Source organism: Carassius auratus, linkage group LG44F, assembly GCF_003368295.1.
Source record: "Carassius auratus strain Wakin linkage group LG44F, ASM336829v1, whole genome shotgun sequence".
NCBI classification, from domain to species: domain Eukaryota; kingdom Metazoa; phylum Chordata; class Actinopteri; order Cypriniformes; family Cyprinidae; genus Carassius; species Carassius auratus.
In genome coordinates this window covers 2,480,694-2,498,582 of record NC_039298.1, presented here as the reverse complement: position 1 = coordinate 2,498,582, position 17,889 = coordinate 2,480,694, and the positions used below count along the sequence as shown (strand labels likewise).

The 17,889-nt window shown below is 37.3% G+C and overlaps 1 protein-coding gene across 1 annotated transcript; it reads right to left on the bottom strand.

The window, feature by feature from the left end:
- Nucleotides 1-2,395: 2,395 nt before the first annotated feature.
- LOC113068317 (terminal nucleotidyltransferase 5A-like) lies at nt 2,396-13,463 on the bottom strand. Its single transcript, XM_026241024.1, has 2 exons — nt 13,138-13,463; nt 2,396-4,308 (listed from the first exon to the last, which is right to left on the bottom strand). Exons 1-2 carry the CDS (start codon nt 13,291-13,293, stop codon nt 3,283-3,285), a joined length of 1,182 nt encoding a protein of 393 aa, XP_026096809.1. The 5' UTR covers nt 13,294-13,463; the 3' UTR covers nt 2,396-3,282.
- Between the last annotated feature and the right edge of the window lie 4,426 nt (nt 13,464-17,889).

Genomic DNA, 17,889 nt, shown 5'->3' with positions numbered 1-17,889 from the left:
GAAGGGTCAATAGACCCTTTGGTTAGATGAGGAGGCATTAGATATTATTTGTTAAATGTAACAAATAGCTGTGTGTCTGATTGGTCCAAATGCTACACTGGTCTAGTCAGTGGAACAGTTAAACAATGTCAAAATTTAGCATCCAAAACACAGCATATGCTGATCTTTTTAGCATCGTCACTTTAGTAGGGTTTCCAATGTTTCCTTGTCAAATCTGAAATTATGGATCATGTTCTGACCCAATTAGCCTCCAGGACACAGAAGGAGGAAGATGAAATGAGAAACACAACGTCAACCTACATTGGCTAATTCTGGTGGCAAATGTTGTGTTTTTTTTTTTTTTTTTTAATCTCAGGCACAGATATTAACCAGATGCCTCTGTATGACTCTTTCTTTGTCACTTGCCATTTACACCACTTGCGGAAAACAGCAGTGGGCATGTAAACAATATTCTGAACTGCAAAACACATGGTCCTCCGTCTCAGCCTGGCTCCCTTTGTTTCCACAAACAGTCAGTTTCATGATTTACATCATGACTCCAGTGCTTATGAACAGTTCTGAACAGAAATATTTGGACTGAGTAATCAAAATAAGCTTCATTATGATCATTTGAGAATCCGTTATGAAGCGTCACAGCAGGCCATGCTTCATGGTCCACATAAACAGCTGTCTGAATCTGACATCCAACTGACAGCAAGCTGTATTCATGCTTCCCGTAAGAGTTTTAAATTAATATCACAGGGAATGATCTGTCACACTCGAACGGTTGAGGCGCTAGCCATATATTTCACCAAGTGGTTTTTTACTGTTCTTCTATTAATTTCAGTTCCATATTTTACAGTTCTTGCAGTGCAACTACAGTGAGTCCAGAGGACATGGCCTTTGCTAACCAGAAATCATTAACTTGTTTAAGAAACAAGATATTTTCTGTCTAGTACACCATTCTGTATACCCTTTATTTATTTTATATGACATTCACAAATGAGGTAATGGATGAACCTAGGCCAGAGTTCCCATCTGTTTTTTGTTGTTGCTGTTGTTTGTTTGTTTGTTTGTTTAGTTTTTCTGTATTACTGAGCATGTGATGATTTCAGATGCACAACCGGGTGGATTGGATTTCCTGAAGCAAACACCAGTGCAAGGCAGCAAAACAATAGTTTTTAAAAAATATATATATATAAAAAGTTGTTCACCCTATAAGTAGAGATGAATTAATGATAAAAAAAAGGATAAAAAGAAAGAGATAAAAAATAATTTATAAAAGTGTACTTAACTGTGTTAAATCTGTGAATGTGAACTAAATGTATTGTACACACCTGAAATCTCAGTTTAAGAACAGCCCGTGGAACAGCGTTCTGTTTGTCACAGTATGTGATGTTATTAGTCAGTGGTACATTAGGTGCCATGACGCTGGTGCTTGAATGATGGCCTGTAGCATATACACACCGTGTACAACAACATGTGGAGCAGCTGTTTCTAAGCAAGCACATTCATTGCTCTCCTAACAACTGTTAATCAGCTGTGTCTTCAGCAATAATGAGCATAACGGCCAACTCAAGAACAGCCAGCCCTTTGAGAGATATAAACCCTCCACATCCCACAGACCTACAGTACAGTGGCCCCAAAATTATTTAGACAGTAAAAGCACTAGAAGATGTCTGAATGTCACTGTTTTAGATCAAATAATGGCATCTGCTGCTGAATCTTTTCTCAAAACTAACACTACTTTTCGGAGTCATTTTTAAAAGGACTTTTAATTATTTGGCATCCAGATCATTTTTGGTTTGTTTGGTTCACAGAGTTGTCCTGCAAAGCAACCACAGGTTCTCCACATCAGCTGTGACTTAGTTGTGTACTACTCCTTTAGATTTTTTTTTTAATGTTCCTGTAGCTCAATTGGTAGAGCATTGCGCTATGAAGAGCAAGGTTGGGGGCTCGATTCCCCGGGAATACATGATAGGTAAAGATTGAAACTGCTAAATGCATCATTAAAATCATTAATTTAATTTTAAATAAATGGCACTTTTTGATACCTTTATATCTAATGCAAAGGAACTCAAGTTGTACTTAAGTGTCCAAATATAGTTCAAATAGTGTCCACCAAGAATGCAAAATATAATTAGCATTTATGTTATATATATAATATATATAATGACCATTAATGTTATGATTATTTTGTGACATCATAAATATGATTATTTCCTTATACTCTTTTTATTGTGATATATGTATTTCTAAATCTAGATATATGTATTGTGATATTGCATTTCTGAATATAAGCAAAAAGGACTAGAGGCAAATTTGACTATATTTGTTTTTCCTTCTTTTCTTTTTTTATGATTTGGAAAGGAAATGGCCTGATCCTGGAAATAAAAACACTGTAGTATACAGTAGCTTGGAGAACAAAACAATAAACACTTTTAATTAACATACATGTCAGTTTGTAGTTTCAGGCACTTGAAGTCACAAAAGTAACATTCCACTTAAACTGCTACATCTAAAGTCTTTGGTACTCAGTTTTTCTAATAAGGAAAGTAGCAAACCACAGTCAAAACTGAACACAGTCTCCCAGATTTACTGTTTTTCTGAATTTATTTTTTTTTTTTTTCATAACTTAAAAACATTTCACTTATAAACCATGAATGAGTTACACATACATAGAGCAGAGAAGTGCTTTAGACATTTTCCCACCTTCCACCCAGTGTTCATTTTTATCATTTCATCTCCGCTGGACAAAATCCTCACAAAGAGTTTTCATTTCGAGTATTCCAGTATAGTAGAGTCCAATATAACTGGGTCCATTAGTGGCATCCAAGACACAATATTTCACATCTGGTCTCTATCCAATTTGGCACAAAAGAACAAAATGGTCAAATTAAATGGTGAATCAAATGACGCATTTCAAAAAAAACATGTCTGGGTCATATTTCAGCTCAAAAGGAAAAAATAAATAAAAGAAAAATTATATTTTGTACAAAGAAGATTAAGCATGATTGTAAGACCATTATTATTAGTAGTAGTATTATTCAATTCTCTAAAATATATAGTATTTGTTGTATTGTCCTGAATTTTTGCCAATTTAAATAAACAAATACTTAAATTTTAAGAATACACAATAAGAAGATAGAACGAAAATCACAATTTTTAAATGAAAATTTCTTTATGCAAAATATACTTTCTTTTTTCTGAAGTGCATTATGACGTAGACATGTTTTAATGAGATTTCCCCTGGAAAGTCTGGGTTTTAACTAAACAACTGCAGTGTTTTTGCCCTTTTATAGCTCAGCTACAAGGCAGCCATGTCTGATATGAGTTGATACAGGTGGAAATGGGCGAATGCACATGTGCTACATAATAGTTGCTGAAGTTGACGTCTCTGATGTAGGGCGCTGGTTGGTAGTAACACGTAACATTAGACAGTGCAGGAATGGCGTTCTGTTCGGCCAGCACACGTAGCGCCAGAGAGGAGATGAGCATGAGCGTCTGCCTCCGCTCGTGGCCCATGAGACACACGGTGCTTTCATCTACAACACGATGGAGAGTCACGAGGCAATCATACCGCTTGTGCGCCATGCCGTTAAAGTGGTTCTGCAGGTACGCCTCCAGCTTCCTCTGCTGCTCGTGGATGTCTGGGAAGTCGATGAAGAAGCGTGAGCACATGTAGCGCTGGAGCGTCTTCATCTTTGCCTCGGACGCTGGACGGAAACCTCTTACCAGCAGGTGGCAGTATTTCAAGAGGCCCCCTCCACGGATCTCCTCTGGACTGTGCGTAGCGATGATTTTTGCATGTAGGTGTCCCAGCGCTTCTTCAAAGTCTCCATACATGCTCTCTCCGAGCACAGTGGGATGGAAACTTTCAGACATGGGCGTCGCGGAGCAACGGTCGAAAAGCAGCAGCGAGTCCAAGCCGATCTGAAAAGAGTCCACGCTGAACTCAAACTGCCGTCGCAGGGAGTCAACAAACTTCAGCTCCACGTTTTTGCCAGTGTTGTTGGAAAGTGAGATGAGGCTCCAGCGGTCCGTGTCATTGCAAACCTTCACCAGCTTCTGCACGTACACTTCCTTCAGGGTCAGGGCGGTGATGCGGTCCCGGCTCACGCCGGTGGGCAGGAACTCCAGGAGGCTGTCCAGGACCACGTCCTTCACCAGACGGAAGGTCCTGTCATCGGTCAGACTCAGGCCAAAGATCAGGTCCAGGTCTTTGTAGCCCAGGCCAGTGTCCTGGTGGAGCACATAACTGGCAGCTGAACCGTTCAGCTTCACATCGCGCACCACTACACCTCGCTCCTCCAGACGAGCACGCACCACCTACAGGTGGAGACAGAAAAAGATGCTATTAAAGGTGATTTGTTTGCAAATGTTTTTTTTGTTTTGTTTTTTTTTTTACAAATTTGACACCTATAACTTTATAAAGGGGGGTGGAATGCTTACGACAGTGTTGTCTGGGTCCATGACCATATTTCCAGGAGTGCTCAGACTTCTCTGTGCTATTGCATGTGTGCAGAGGTTTGTATGACACTGACACAAAACCAAGCTTCATTTACCCAGAAGGGAAAGGATATTTATACTATCTGAATCATTCAGACCATTCATAGTCTTTGTCTTGGAGATTGCTGAAAAAGCATAATCAATTTAGTCAAAATAAAGACTGCAAACAGATTAAAATATTTAATTGCGATTAATTGCAGGATTGTCATGAGTTAAATCGGAATTAATCACTTTTTTATCTGTTCTAAATGTACCTTAAATTATTAAGTAAGGAACTAGGAACAAACGAACAAACACCTCTACTCGTTTGGAAACAGGTGAGAACCAAGATGAAACTCTTCACTACAGAAAGGATTTAGTTTTCCTTGGTGAAACGGATTAGTTCTGGCAAATGAAAGTCACTGCTGGTCTTTGTTTAAAAGCTCTTGGCAGCGTTCTTACTTTTCTGACCTTCAGTTACTCTACCTTTACATCGTTCTAGCACTAAGATATGGAAGCATATGGGTAGCAATATTCAATTTGGAATGTAATTTGCAAAATGACAATGCAATATGAAAATGTGTTGAAAATTATGCAATTTAATTTTCATTTGAATTTTCACCAAACGCTGCACAAATGTATTGGAAAATGTAAATGTAAATACAGAAATGCATTGCCTTTTTTACATATTGCATTGTCATTTTGCATATTACATTCCAAATTAAATATTGCTCCATATGCTTCCATAAACAGAGAGTAGGAGGCCAACCAAGTAGATTCCAAAGCCGACTGACATCAGCTAATGGACAACTTTTAAAACAACGTACATTCTCAGGGATTAAACAAAAATAGTAATAAAATAAAAGGAGTGTTGTATTAAATTGAGAGTGACACACATTTAACAAACCCAGTATTGCTATGCAGTGAATAAGGTGTTAAGGTTTTCATTCGAGCCTTTCGTGCTAAACACTGTTAAGACCTCATACTTTCATCTGAGAAATATTGCATGGCTATTGCTGAAAGGTTAGGTTAGGTTAGTTAGTTTCTCTTTTCTTGTCTAGATTATTGAAATGCCCTTCTTATTTGAGTCTCATGTATTAACCAAACTTCGAAATGTACTAAATTCAGCAGCCAGAATTCTTTCAGGGGCCAGGTTTGTTGATCATTTAACTCCCGTTTAGGAATTCTTGCACTGGCTCCCGGTTAGATTTCACATTGATTTTAAATTTCTCATGTTAACATTCAAGGCACTGCATGGTCTGGCTCCTCAGTACTTGCTTGAGCTTTTAATTCCCTATTCACCTAGTCGCAATTTGAGATCTTCTCAGAGTGGTCCTTCAGTCGTTCCTAAAACACGGCTGCGTTCTGGGGGTGATCAGGCATTTTCATCCTATGCCCCCAAATTGTGGAATTCTCTCCCGGCTGACATCAGGGAAGCAAATTAGTTGGGGTTTTTAAATTTCGTATTAAAACGTTTTATTTTGGTCATGTTTTTAACTGATTATTATTCAGTATTTTTGAGTATTACTCTGGATTGTTGTGTTTGCTTGTGTTGTTAAGCGCTTTGAGAAACTCTTACTTTTTTAAAGGCGTTATACTAAATAGAAATGTATTATTATTATTATTATTATTATTATTATTATTATTAAGGTGTGTGCTATTATATATCTCGGGAACTAAATGCCAAACTTTTATTTCATCACCAGATATCTGTCTGAACGCATCTGACAACATTTCTAAAATAACCAGGAGAAAAAAATCTAACTACACTGGATAAGCACTCAAGATGAAAAACACCACAGTGCTCCAGAAAAAAAATGTTGTTTTTCTGGGATATAGCAAAGGTACATAAAAGGACATGAAATGAAACTTTCGAATACCTTTGAATGACCATACAACAGAGCTGCCAGAAAAACTTTTTTTTTCCAGCATAGAGAACCATGTGTAGTTATGTTAGTGTTAGTGTTATGAAAGTGTTTGGTTACTGATGTGCGGTATCTAGTTACAGATGGCTAACAAAACTTCATAAATGACTACTGTTCACACTTAGGTTAGAGGTTTGTTCAAGTCAAATAAATCTGAAACTCAAATAGGGACATTGATTTTAATTTTATGATTACAAAGAATCATTTTCAGCAGCATGCAGCACATAAGAGAGTGCTTGTACATAGGTCGTGTTCACGAGCAGCACACATACAAAGAAAGACTTAAATTAATGTAAAATATAGAGAAAATGCTCTTTAAAAATAACTATTTAAAATACAGTGCACATTGATTGCTCCTATCAAGTCAATCACAACAACAAAAAAATGTTGTATATGCTTATTATGATTATATAGCATACCTCTACTGAGTTGATCAGACATCATTTTTTTCTTTTTGATAAAAATAAATAAATAAGACACGGCTGCTTCCTTTGACCCTGTGTTGAAGACTTGCAGAATAGCCACAAATACACTGGTCTGACTGCCACTGACAAAGCCTGTTTTGTTTTCCAACCTGTCTTAAAATAGGTTCTCTGTTTTATTTCTGGGATGATTTTAAGGCAACTTTCCACACCTCATTTTACAGGTCCAGGCTGGAGAGCAGGCTAACAGGACAGCATCACTGGACACCTACAGCCACTCTGGGCAGTCGGTCTCACTGTCAGTGCCAAATGCAAAGGGATGAATGAACCACAGAGTCTCTGACACTGGCCCAGGCTCAAGACATGAGTCAGTGAATCCACTGTACTAGACTAGACTAAGACGATTTTACCCTTTAAATCTTTCCCAAAAATTCACTTAATGGAATCTTTGCAATTCTAGCTATTGGATGGCCATGCGGATAATCCTAGGTGTTATATAAAGCTCAGATAAAGCTTTAAGCACTTACTCATACATAACTTCCATTACACCAGTTCTGTGCTCCATTAGTAAATACTGTACCTTGTTTAAAGATTGTTTCATCTGAATTTCCAAACAAAAACCCAAAAGTATGTCATCATTTGCTCACCCTTGCGTTATTCCAAACCAAGACATTTTTTTTTTTCTGTGGACGACAAAAGAAAATCACAGCATGTCCAAAATGCTTTTTCAAATGTGAAGACTAGGGAATGTGAGCTCCAAAAAAGTGGTCCATAATATATAAAGCCATTCACATACTCAGAAAAGCACCTGTTCTAAGTCAGGAACAATGGGAATGGCTTAGATGTAGAGTCTGTGTATTCTTTCTGATTTAATAATAATAATTATAATCATAACAATCCTGAAGAGTTAGTTTACACTCTGGCCAAATAGAAAACTTGCCAGGCTCCTCTTTACCAAACGGATGCCATGTCAGCTCAGGCCCACAAGTCTACTGTTTCCAACAGGATTAATGCACTGTTAACCTTATGTGCCACAAACAAGCCAACATCGTCTGCTAAACAGGCCAGTGTATGCCAAGCAACACTACAGTAATGATACCACTGAGAAAATAAATGAACTTGTGGTGATTTATGTCAAAAAGTTCATCCTGGACTTGGTTTTAAGAATGGTGAGTGCTTTACAACAACACCAAATACCGATCCCATGCAACAAACAAACTTCTAGTGAGCTGATAACCAACAAATTTGAGAGTTTGATTCCTGGTAGCTGTAAACAAAATGGTAAAACTTTAGTTTAGGGGCCAGTTATCACTATTAATTAGTTGCTTATTAGCATGCATATTACCTGTAGTAACACACTCTCCTCTAAGTGCACTAGACACTTGTCACACACACTGCTGTGTGTACATAATTCCACATAAGACTCAATAACATGCATATATTTACATGCTCATGCATTACAAATCATCTTGCACTGCTCACCAGCCAGCTGCTTGACTTTCCATTTGCACATGAAAAGTATTTATGTGAAGCATTTGTACAGTTTGTAGTCTCTATTTTATGTATAGGTATATATAGTATATAGAAGGTTATTTGTGTTTAGGTTGATACTGTTTTACTTGTTCTATGTTTATGCTTTATTCTGCATGAACATATATTAGATCCCTTAATCCAGCCCATACCTAAACTTAACAACTACCTTATTAAAGGGATAGTTCACTTTCAAACTAAATTTCGTAAGTACACATTGATGACCTAAGACACGAAACTAACGGTCTGTTTAAGAAAACGAACAGTATTTATATTGTTTTTACCTCTTACCACAACCACGTCCAAGTGATCTGAGGGCGCGCATGCTTCCTGTTGTGTTGTGAATTTTTTTCACAACCATATTTATTTGAACCAGTATACACAGATCAAGAACTGAGTTTTCTCTTCTGTTGAGTCGCAGCGTTTTGCACGTTGTGTTTTGTTTGCCATGTATAACTTGGAGGCGACGTCCAATGCCAGAGGGACCCAATGGCACGCTGTCAATAGAGTGAGTAATTTGTTGTGTTTATTATAATCGCAACGATTAGAGGGTGCATTATAAACCAATTAATTCATTACAATTACTGCATTATATTTCAGACAGTGCAGATTGTTGGTGTATCGTGTGGTAAACAGTAAACAATCAGTAACATACACGCGCGAGAGATCATTTACGGCTCTTTCCGCGCTTGCGCAGAGCACGCACACGTCACATCAGGAAGCACACGTGCCCTCAAATCAGTTGGACGTGATTGTGTATAAGAGGTAAAAATGATATAAATACTGTTCGTTTTCTTACACAAACCGCTCGTTTCGTGTCTTAGGTCATCAATGTGTACTTACGATGGGGAATTGTTTAATTTGGACTCCTCTGTGCATGCTCTTTGAGGTGGAGACCATAGACCTGCATTATATGAGTCACAGACAAGAACGGTTTGACCTAAAAATATAAAAATGGAAACTACTGCAAAAACAGTCTCTCTCTCTCTCTCTCTCTCTCTCTCTCTCTCTCTGAACATGTTAAACAAGATAAATGCTATATGCTTAATGTGTTGATTATTCAAACAAAAAAAGTTGTGATTAATCCATATACATTTTTTTACATTAACTCATCAAAACCAATTGAGCAATTTATTTCAACTTTGCATAAGTTATATGTTGGTTTAATGCAATTGAAATGATTTGTACAACCAAGTTGATTAAACTTAAAGAGCCACACAGATGGGAAATCAAAAATTACCTGTATTACAGTGTATGATGTAGCTGTCCATCAGTGTAAACAATGTGCAAAGTAATTCAAGCAAAAAGTACACGATTTATAAAGTTATTGGCTTCTAAAGTAAGGAGTCGACTCTGAATCGCTGAAACGAGTCGTTATAGATTTCAAATCTTTTGCCCATCTCTATGTACGTCACTAGGAACACTTTGCATAATAATCTCCGCCTACTGTCTTGGGAGAAACGAAGCTCTGACCTAACCCCCCACCCCCACCCCGCCCACAGATGCTCTGGTTGGTGTGAGAGCATCATGTCGAGGAGACGGTGTGTTTTTAATTGTAAAGGCAAGTTTGTTTTATTTTCACTGCCAAAGAATGAAGATCAGAAGAACCAATGGCTAAAATTCAGTTTCACCACAATACCAGAGCAGTACAACAAATCCCTTTTGTTGTGTTCACAACATTTCACTGATGACTGCTTTTCTAATCTCGGTGAGTACAGCGGGATTTTCAAAGGGTTTGGCCATAAAAGAGGGTTCATTACCAACTTTATTTAGAACAACGAGCATCTCCGAATCACAACGCGAAGTATGATTATGAAGTTATGTGTTTGTTTTCTCCCGAGCGTCTTATCAGTATGTGTGCTGTCTGCAGCCTGTCTGCGCTGATCGTCATGTACAAACACGTCATTAAAATGAAGTGTAACTCCGTGAATACTCAACGAAGAGACATGAGAGAGATATTTATAGAAAGCTTGACATGTCTACTTTTAAACTAAACAAGTGCTGCTAACAGATAATCTTGTTATAAAGTAATCCATATGAAAACAACGCGATGTCTGTTTTTCATGTCTCCCTTCATTATATCTAATGTGACCATGCCCCCGCGCTGAACACAGCTTGAATACACCCACACAGAAGAAAAAGTAGCGAGACTTTTCAGGTTTTTTATTTTACTGTTTGCTTCGCGATGAGAGGAATAAGACATAATTCACCCCAAAAAGATGCTAACGCATTGTTTACCGTGAAGTTGTGTGCGGAACAACCAATCAAAACTGACTATGTTAGTTGACCAATCAGAACACAGTATGCTACCGAAAGGTGGGGTTTAAGGAAACTGAATCTTTTGAACAGCTTCACGCGAACCGTTTGGGGATCTCTGAGAATTGAGGTAATTTTAAAATGATATTTTTACAAAATGACAATGTTTTTTTTTAACCTGGGATGGATTTAAACCTAATGTACAGGACTTATAAACAGTGATAGGAATCTTAGAGTTTTCATCTTACTGGCTCTTTAATAATGTAAGGCAGCAAGTGAACTTCAGTTTTTAAGATGAAATAGGTGGACCTTTTTTTCTTCAGTGTAAAGTATTCTTTGTTAGTACTGTTAGCACTTGTTAGAATGAACTAATCAAAGGTTTTTTTTTTTTCAAAGACATTTGAAATAAGAGTAACAAAGATAATAGATAAGAGTTTTTGAAGCACTTACTGTAGCAGCAAGCATACTACATTGTCATGAGCAGAATTATATATTGACTGTCTTCTGTGTAGGAAATAATCTGCACTTATTAAGTTTGGATGGATAGCAATTCTGTGGATGTAATTGGAAGGGAAGTAATGAAGGTGTTTTCTAAACAGGATATTCAGGAGGAATAACAGGAAACTGCATTTGGCTGCTTCATGTGTCAGTCAGACAGTCTCTTCCTGTACCAGTGGGCAGTTTTGACCAACCTAAACTGTGAAGTAAACCAGATTTTATGCTTCATGAAAGGTTGTAACCATGAAGTGTAGCGTGTAATGACTGTTCTTTGTAGTGCATTGATGTGAAATGCATCTGCCAAGATAAAAATACACAGACATTTATCATATTTGTTGTGGGACTAGTGACAAGTTGACTACTGGCCTTACTGAGAGCATCTTGTTAAGGGTCTTATTTAGAATAAAAGTGAATAGCTTTATCATAATTAATAAAAAATAATATTAATGAGATACCAAAGACCTAAAACGTCTGTTCTATTCTGTGGCGCTCGCATTAGAAACTACCAGATGGTAGAGTAATGTGCACTTTTATTTGAAACCTCAGTGATGTCATCAAAGAGTGGCCTAATTTTGAATAACCCATTTAATACGGCTGGGTAAAAAAATGCTATATATCTCGTTTCACAGTTATTTGTGTGAACTGGCTTCCTTGCAACAGTGAGTTTGTAATTAAAACAAAGCCTAATAAAAGAAAGAAGTAAAAAAAAAAAACCTTAAAATTTTGAAGTATACAGAAGTAGGCCTATGAGTTTGTAACATTTGTCTCTGCTATTAAAATTATCTTTACCAAGCAAATACACAAAACTGCATCTTCATCCTAGTTTATTTTTTTACAAATAATAAAAAAATGAATCTGTTGAAGGGCAAGTGCATTTTGTGTATGGATTAATATCGTAAATAATATGAAGAGTCTCTCTGGTTGTTAAAGTGACTGAAATGAAGTGACTGCACAAACACCTGAAGATATCTGCTGGAATTCAGCATGGAAGAAAAGCTGCCACATAAACCTTTTCCAGCAAGGCTGCCAAAGTCATGACCGACTGCAAAAGCTGAATGTATCAATTACAGTAAAATAATCAAGAACAAAATCTTCTTGGCACCTAACTGTGAAACTGACAGATTATACTGAAATGTTAGATGAAGATGAGATGTTTATAAAAATGCTTGAGATGCTTAATATATTAATATTTTTAACAGTATAGCTATATCTAATTAAACTGTGCATTAAGGATGTCAGTGCATAAACATTATTAAATACATACTACATGCTGAATACTTTCATTCCCCTCCTGATGATAATGCAAGATTAATCCAATCATTTCCTGAATGTCAGTGATGTGTTCATGACACTAGAGAAATAGCATGGATTTACAAATTGTGTCTCATAAAATACGATCCTTATGATGTCATAAATCCTATACTTCCTGCTCTTCATGGTGAGGTTGAAGTCATTGAATTTAGCCAGTAAACTCATACCACGTTCGGTTTTTACGTCGCTTGGCATTTTGGCAACCATAAACAGGCTACAGTATATAAACTCTTACTTGTTGGACGAAATTCTGGGGCTGTACAGAAACATCATCAGAATCATATTTGTTTAGTTAACATAGGCTAATAATTTAAATTAGGAAACAGAACTTTTTTTCAAATCTTAAATCAATTAAGATGTAAAGTTTCCCTGATTATTATGAATAATTGTTCTACTTTTCATATAGGCTACAGTGTATTTGATCATGTTGCTTCCCGTAGTGCGTAAGAACACGCTTACTATGCCGTAATAAAAGAAAACAATTACGTTTTTGTGAGCATTTGTGAAGAAAAGAAATTGGAATCTGTATTTCCTTAATTCATATTTTGTTTCGTTTTGTGCCAGAAACAATTCATTAGAATCCTTAAGAAATGTTCTAAATTATCTTAAAATTCGAAATTGGTGTTCTGGACACATTTCTAAATGCATTCCATTTTTAACTAGAACTGAGAGCTGAGTTCAGCCGAGGTTTGATCGTGTTTTATGTGCGGGTTAGAAGGCTACTGTACCTGCACGATAAGCCGTGGCTGAACGGAGAGTGTCGGGAAGTTTCCTCGGCCGTGGATCGGGACACATTCTCCCAGGATGGAGTCCAGACGCTGCACCTGCTCCCAGGACAGAACACAACAGCGCCGGCTCTGCTCCGACTCCCCCGCGGAGGACATGACGAACCCGTCCGCTCGCTGGATGGCAGCTGGGTGCCCCGACTATATATACAATGTCAACTCGGGATCAAATCGTGGATTTTAAAAGCTATTTTAACAGCGCAAGAGAATCCATATAAGTGAACGGACTTCAGTTCCTCAGTCGTGCTACTCGCTCCAGTCCAGCGTTCATTCACTGAGTCTGAGATAAGCCTACAGATACATTTAAACCTGCCATATTTACATACGCTGCTCAATTGGTCAGCTTTATGAATAATTAAAAGCGAAGCACACGTGCACGCCCACCTCGCCTACGTCACAATCCCCGCTTCGCTCATTGGTTGTAGGAGGAGCGTGCGGTTGCGTGGGAGCATGTGTTCGGATTTTGGTAAACACAGGGTTCTCAAAGCTAGTTGAATAATTGAATATGCACTGTTTAGTTTTACATATCTTGAGAACCCAGCTTCTTCAAAAGGAAGTGAAACTGAAGAAAGAAAATATTTGTTCACGTATGCTGGAAATCAGATATCTTTTTTTGTGACGTTGGTGCAGTGCTCTGGGCGGTTTCAAGCAGTCTAAACTGGAAGTTCTCCAGTATAATTTGTATAAGCAAAACAAATATTACAACAGAGTACCGCAGAGCATAATTTTATGAAGGACGCATGTAGTACAGGAAGGCAATTTACAGATCAACACATAGACATCAACTGAACAGAGCAATAACATGAACTCGAGTCCGGACTCGAGACATTTTTCTGTCGTCTCGGACTTGTCTCGGACTCGTTGAATTTGCACTCGGACTTGTCTCGGACTTGGCCATTGGACTCGCCAAGTCTTCTAGTTGGTCTCGACCGAGTCCAGCAAAAAAAATAAAATAAAAAATGTCTCCTTCAAAACAAAACCACATTTGCATGATGTCGCGACTGAAACTGTGTGGAAAACGCTAGGTGCGCCGCTCTCCTTATTTCCAAAGCACTCTGTAATCTGCGCTCGCGCTCCAGTGGCGTCTGCTGTTGCTGGGCAACCATGACCCGCTCTTCATGATGACGCAGAAGTTTCAGCAAAGAATAAATGGAATTCCAACACTTAAAATCACTTGCAGTAGCTCTGCTAATAGATTCATTTAAAAAATGACTATCCTTGTACAACTATGATCATCTGTTTCTCCATCTTGCCTTAGCTTTCAGTATTGTTCCGGGAAAGGATGTGCATGACCAGTGGTGCACTTACTGCGACCTGAAATGTTTAGATGTTTCTAATTTAATTTTCTACCTGTTAGATTGTTTTATTTACGTCTACACCTAGATAGCCTTTTTTTTTAAATCAATAAACGCGTATTAATGTATAGCCTTATGCAACAATTAAATATGTAAATTTTAAAAACTTTATATATGACATTACATATTTACATTTTCATGTAACAGCCAGTATTTGTATCTGTAACAATCACAAAATTTTTCCTATCTGCATTCGGATACAACATCGTAGCCTACAGTTACTTGATAAGACTGTTATGACTTTTTATATATTTTTTCGTAGTTATCACTGAACAAGTATGTCGTGTTAAACTGAATTAATTATTAATTTCTAAAATAATATTTATCATGCAAGCAGAGAGATGTCATGACAAACGTGTCATAGTGATCATTTGAACACGACTGAATCCATTCAATGCACACATTCTCATTACGCAGAACACTTTGAGCGAGTCTTAATGTTAATGAACTTCACTAAACAGATGCGTGTGTGCCGCGCAAACCAGCAAAAGGTAAAGATGCAAACATGTAGGACAAGTAGACAATGGATCCGTATCGAAGCTGATTATTAGCCTACTCTTGAGAGAGAACTGATTTGGTTTTTGAGAGACTGAGACGTGCAGCGCATCTGTTTGATTGGTGAGCGCGCTGTGCTTATTCCATTCATTCGTATCATGGTAGCCTAAGCTTTCAATATTTGCCTTTTAAATATATACAAATAATATAACGTGTAGCTATGATGTATTATTATAGGTAAAATTACTCTTGCAACGCTCTGATTTCTGAGAGATGCACAGAGAGGCGACAACAATGCGGTGTTTGATTTGCGCTCTTTTCACTCATAAAGTTTACATTCATTCACTTCTGGCGCTGATGCCCTGGCTCACCTGTTATCTAGCAAACACCAGACTGTGTCAGCTTCAGCCGAGTATTCAGGCAGAATTATTACTTGTGCGTTATTCGTTTTTTAAGCCATTATCCGTGCCATTCCGAATAAGGTATTCGGCTTCAGGCACAACCCTAATTATTACATTACATAGGCCTATTTTATTTTTACATGCAACATAGATAAGGTCATATAGTAATAGCTCCACGCAATATTGTAATTCTAAAATTCGCGTCGTACTTGCAAACACTTTGTATGCATTATGGTTAATACATGCTGGAGTAGTCGATTGTTTCCGACAGAGCTCGACTAGTCTATGCAAGCCCTAGTACAGTATGACAAAAATTTCGCTGTATTTATGTGCGCATGTCCAGTAGAGCCAAACGTATCCATTCTAGCCTTGCTGCGTGCATTTGTCATATCCCGAGCTTTGCGTGTGTCTGTGCACTGTGCCAAGGCATCTGTCATATACATTTTTGACCACAGATATAATGTCAACAAAAAATAAAGTACATAAAAATTATTTGACCTTACAGTTCCAAACTTTGTTTGTTTATCCAAGTTTAGCTCCCAGGGTCGGACTGGGGGTAAAACCAGTACTCATTAGCAAGGCCCCAAAGGAAGAGAGGGCCCTTGAAAAGTATGAATCTGAAATATATTTTATTTTACCTGGATATTTTCATGGGTGGGGGGCATGGGGGCCCATCAGGACTGCCTATGCATAGGGCTCGGGATCTTGTTTAACGCCCCTGTTAGCTTTAACCCTAATTATACACACTTGAACCTAATCAAGCTCTTACTAGACACACTAATCTTCCAGGTGTTTTAAGGCCAGTTGGAGCTAAACTTTTCAGGACATTGGCCATCCAGGATGTAGTTTGGAGACCCCTGTCCTACAGAGTTGTTACTTTGCACATGCTTTTTGATCATTACAAATAATAATGTAAAATGATTTTCTTAGAATAGGAGATATGCTTTCTCTCGCATCACAAACATTATCAGTAGTTAAGTATGTGGTCTTGAATAGGACCCTTTTTTCACTCATTTGGACTCGGTCTTGGACTTGGACTCGAAACTTTTGGACTTGGATTTGACTTGGACTCGAACCTCTTTGGACTCGGTCTTGACTCGGTCTCGACTAGTCCTGGACTTGGACTTGACTTGGACTCGACAAAGCCGGACTTGACTACAGCTCTAGTATTTTGTTAGGTAACATAAGTGTTCAGTGTGGTGAGATGCAAATTAAATGGTTTTATGGAGAAAAAAAAATTATTTATTATTATAAAATTATATATATATATATATATATATATTATGACTGTATCAAAAGCAAAACTAAACACCAATGAAAGTAATTTCATATTTGATAAGTCTCACAGGAAGTTTAGGCGTTTTATATCCTGATCAAACAGTAAGGCCCTAAACTCTGCAAACATCCTTTATTTTCCCAGGCTTCATATAACAAACAGAGAATGTTCTCAGCTCCAAACGCTGCTTGTATATGACTTTCATCCTGCTTCTATCCCATCATAGAAATGTGATCTATAACTGCTTGGCATTTAAAAGACGTCATCAAGTCGTCCAGCCTGTTAAATGTAAAGTATTCTGTGAATGAGCAGAAACGAAACTCTGGCAGATGATACAGAAGAAAGGCCTTTTAGATTGCTATCATTGTGATGATCTCTGAGTGCTCATGAGGAACAGGTGAAGGAGAAGAACACATACTGGTAAAAAATATATCTATATCTAATATAGATATATAAAAATCATGCAATTTTAACTTTTTTATTATTATTAAATAAAGCACATACAGAGTTATGTTTATGGAAGTAAAAAATACTTGCCATAACCTTAACAATACAGTGCAAATCACTGGATTATAAAAACCAACTGTCTCTTAAAAAACCAAGAACAGTTTTTATTTGATGCTAGACTTTTTATTAGAACTAACTTCACTTTTTCTGGACTGGTGTCACAGTAGTTTTTAGTGTGACACCAGTTCAGAAAAAGTGAAGTTAGTTCTGATAAAAAGTCTAGCATCAATAATCACTTCTGTGTTTTCCTGGTTTACATTATACGTAAAATATAATACAGTGGGTATAGAATATTCTGTACACAAAAGGTGGTTCAACAAAATACTGCCACAAGGTGATCCTTTTTCCAGCTCAGTGATTCAGTTTATTTATTTATTATTATTATAATTATTTTTTGACGTTATATCTTTCACTTGATGTTTTAAGTAACACTGAGTGAAAAGAGCCAAAAAAAAAAAAAAAACTGTGTCTGACTTTATATCAAAATGTGAGTTTTTGAATAGGTTGATTCTTTTCTGTACCCACTGTATTTTTTTTTTTTTTTTTTGAGATTTCAGTGTTCAGATATTTTGCAGTCACTTTATGTTGTCTGTTAAAGGATTAGTTCACCCAAAATTTGTTTATGAAAAAAAAAAATTATCATTTACTCACATCTAAACAT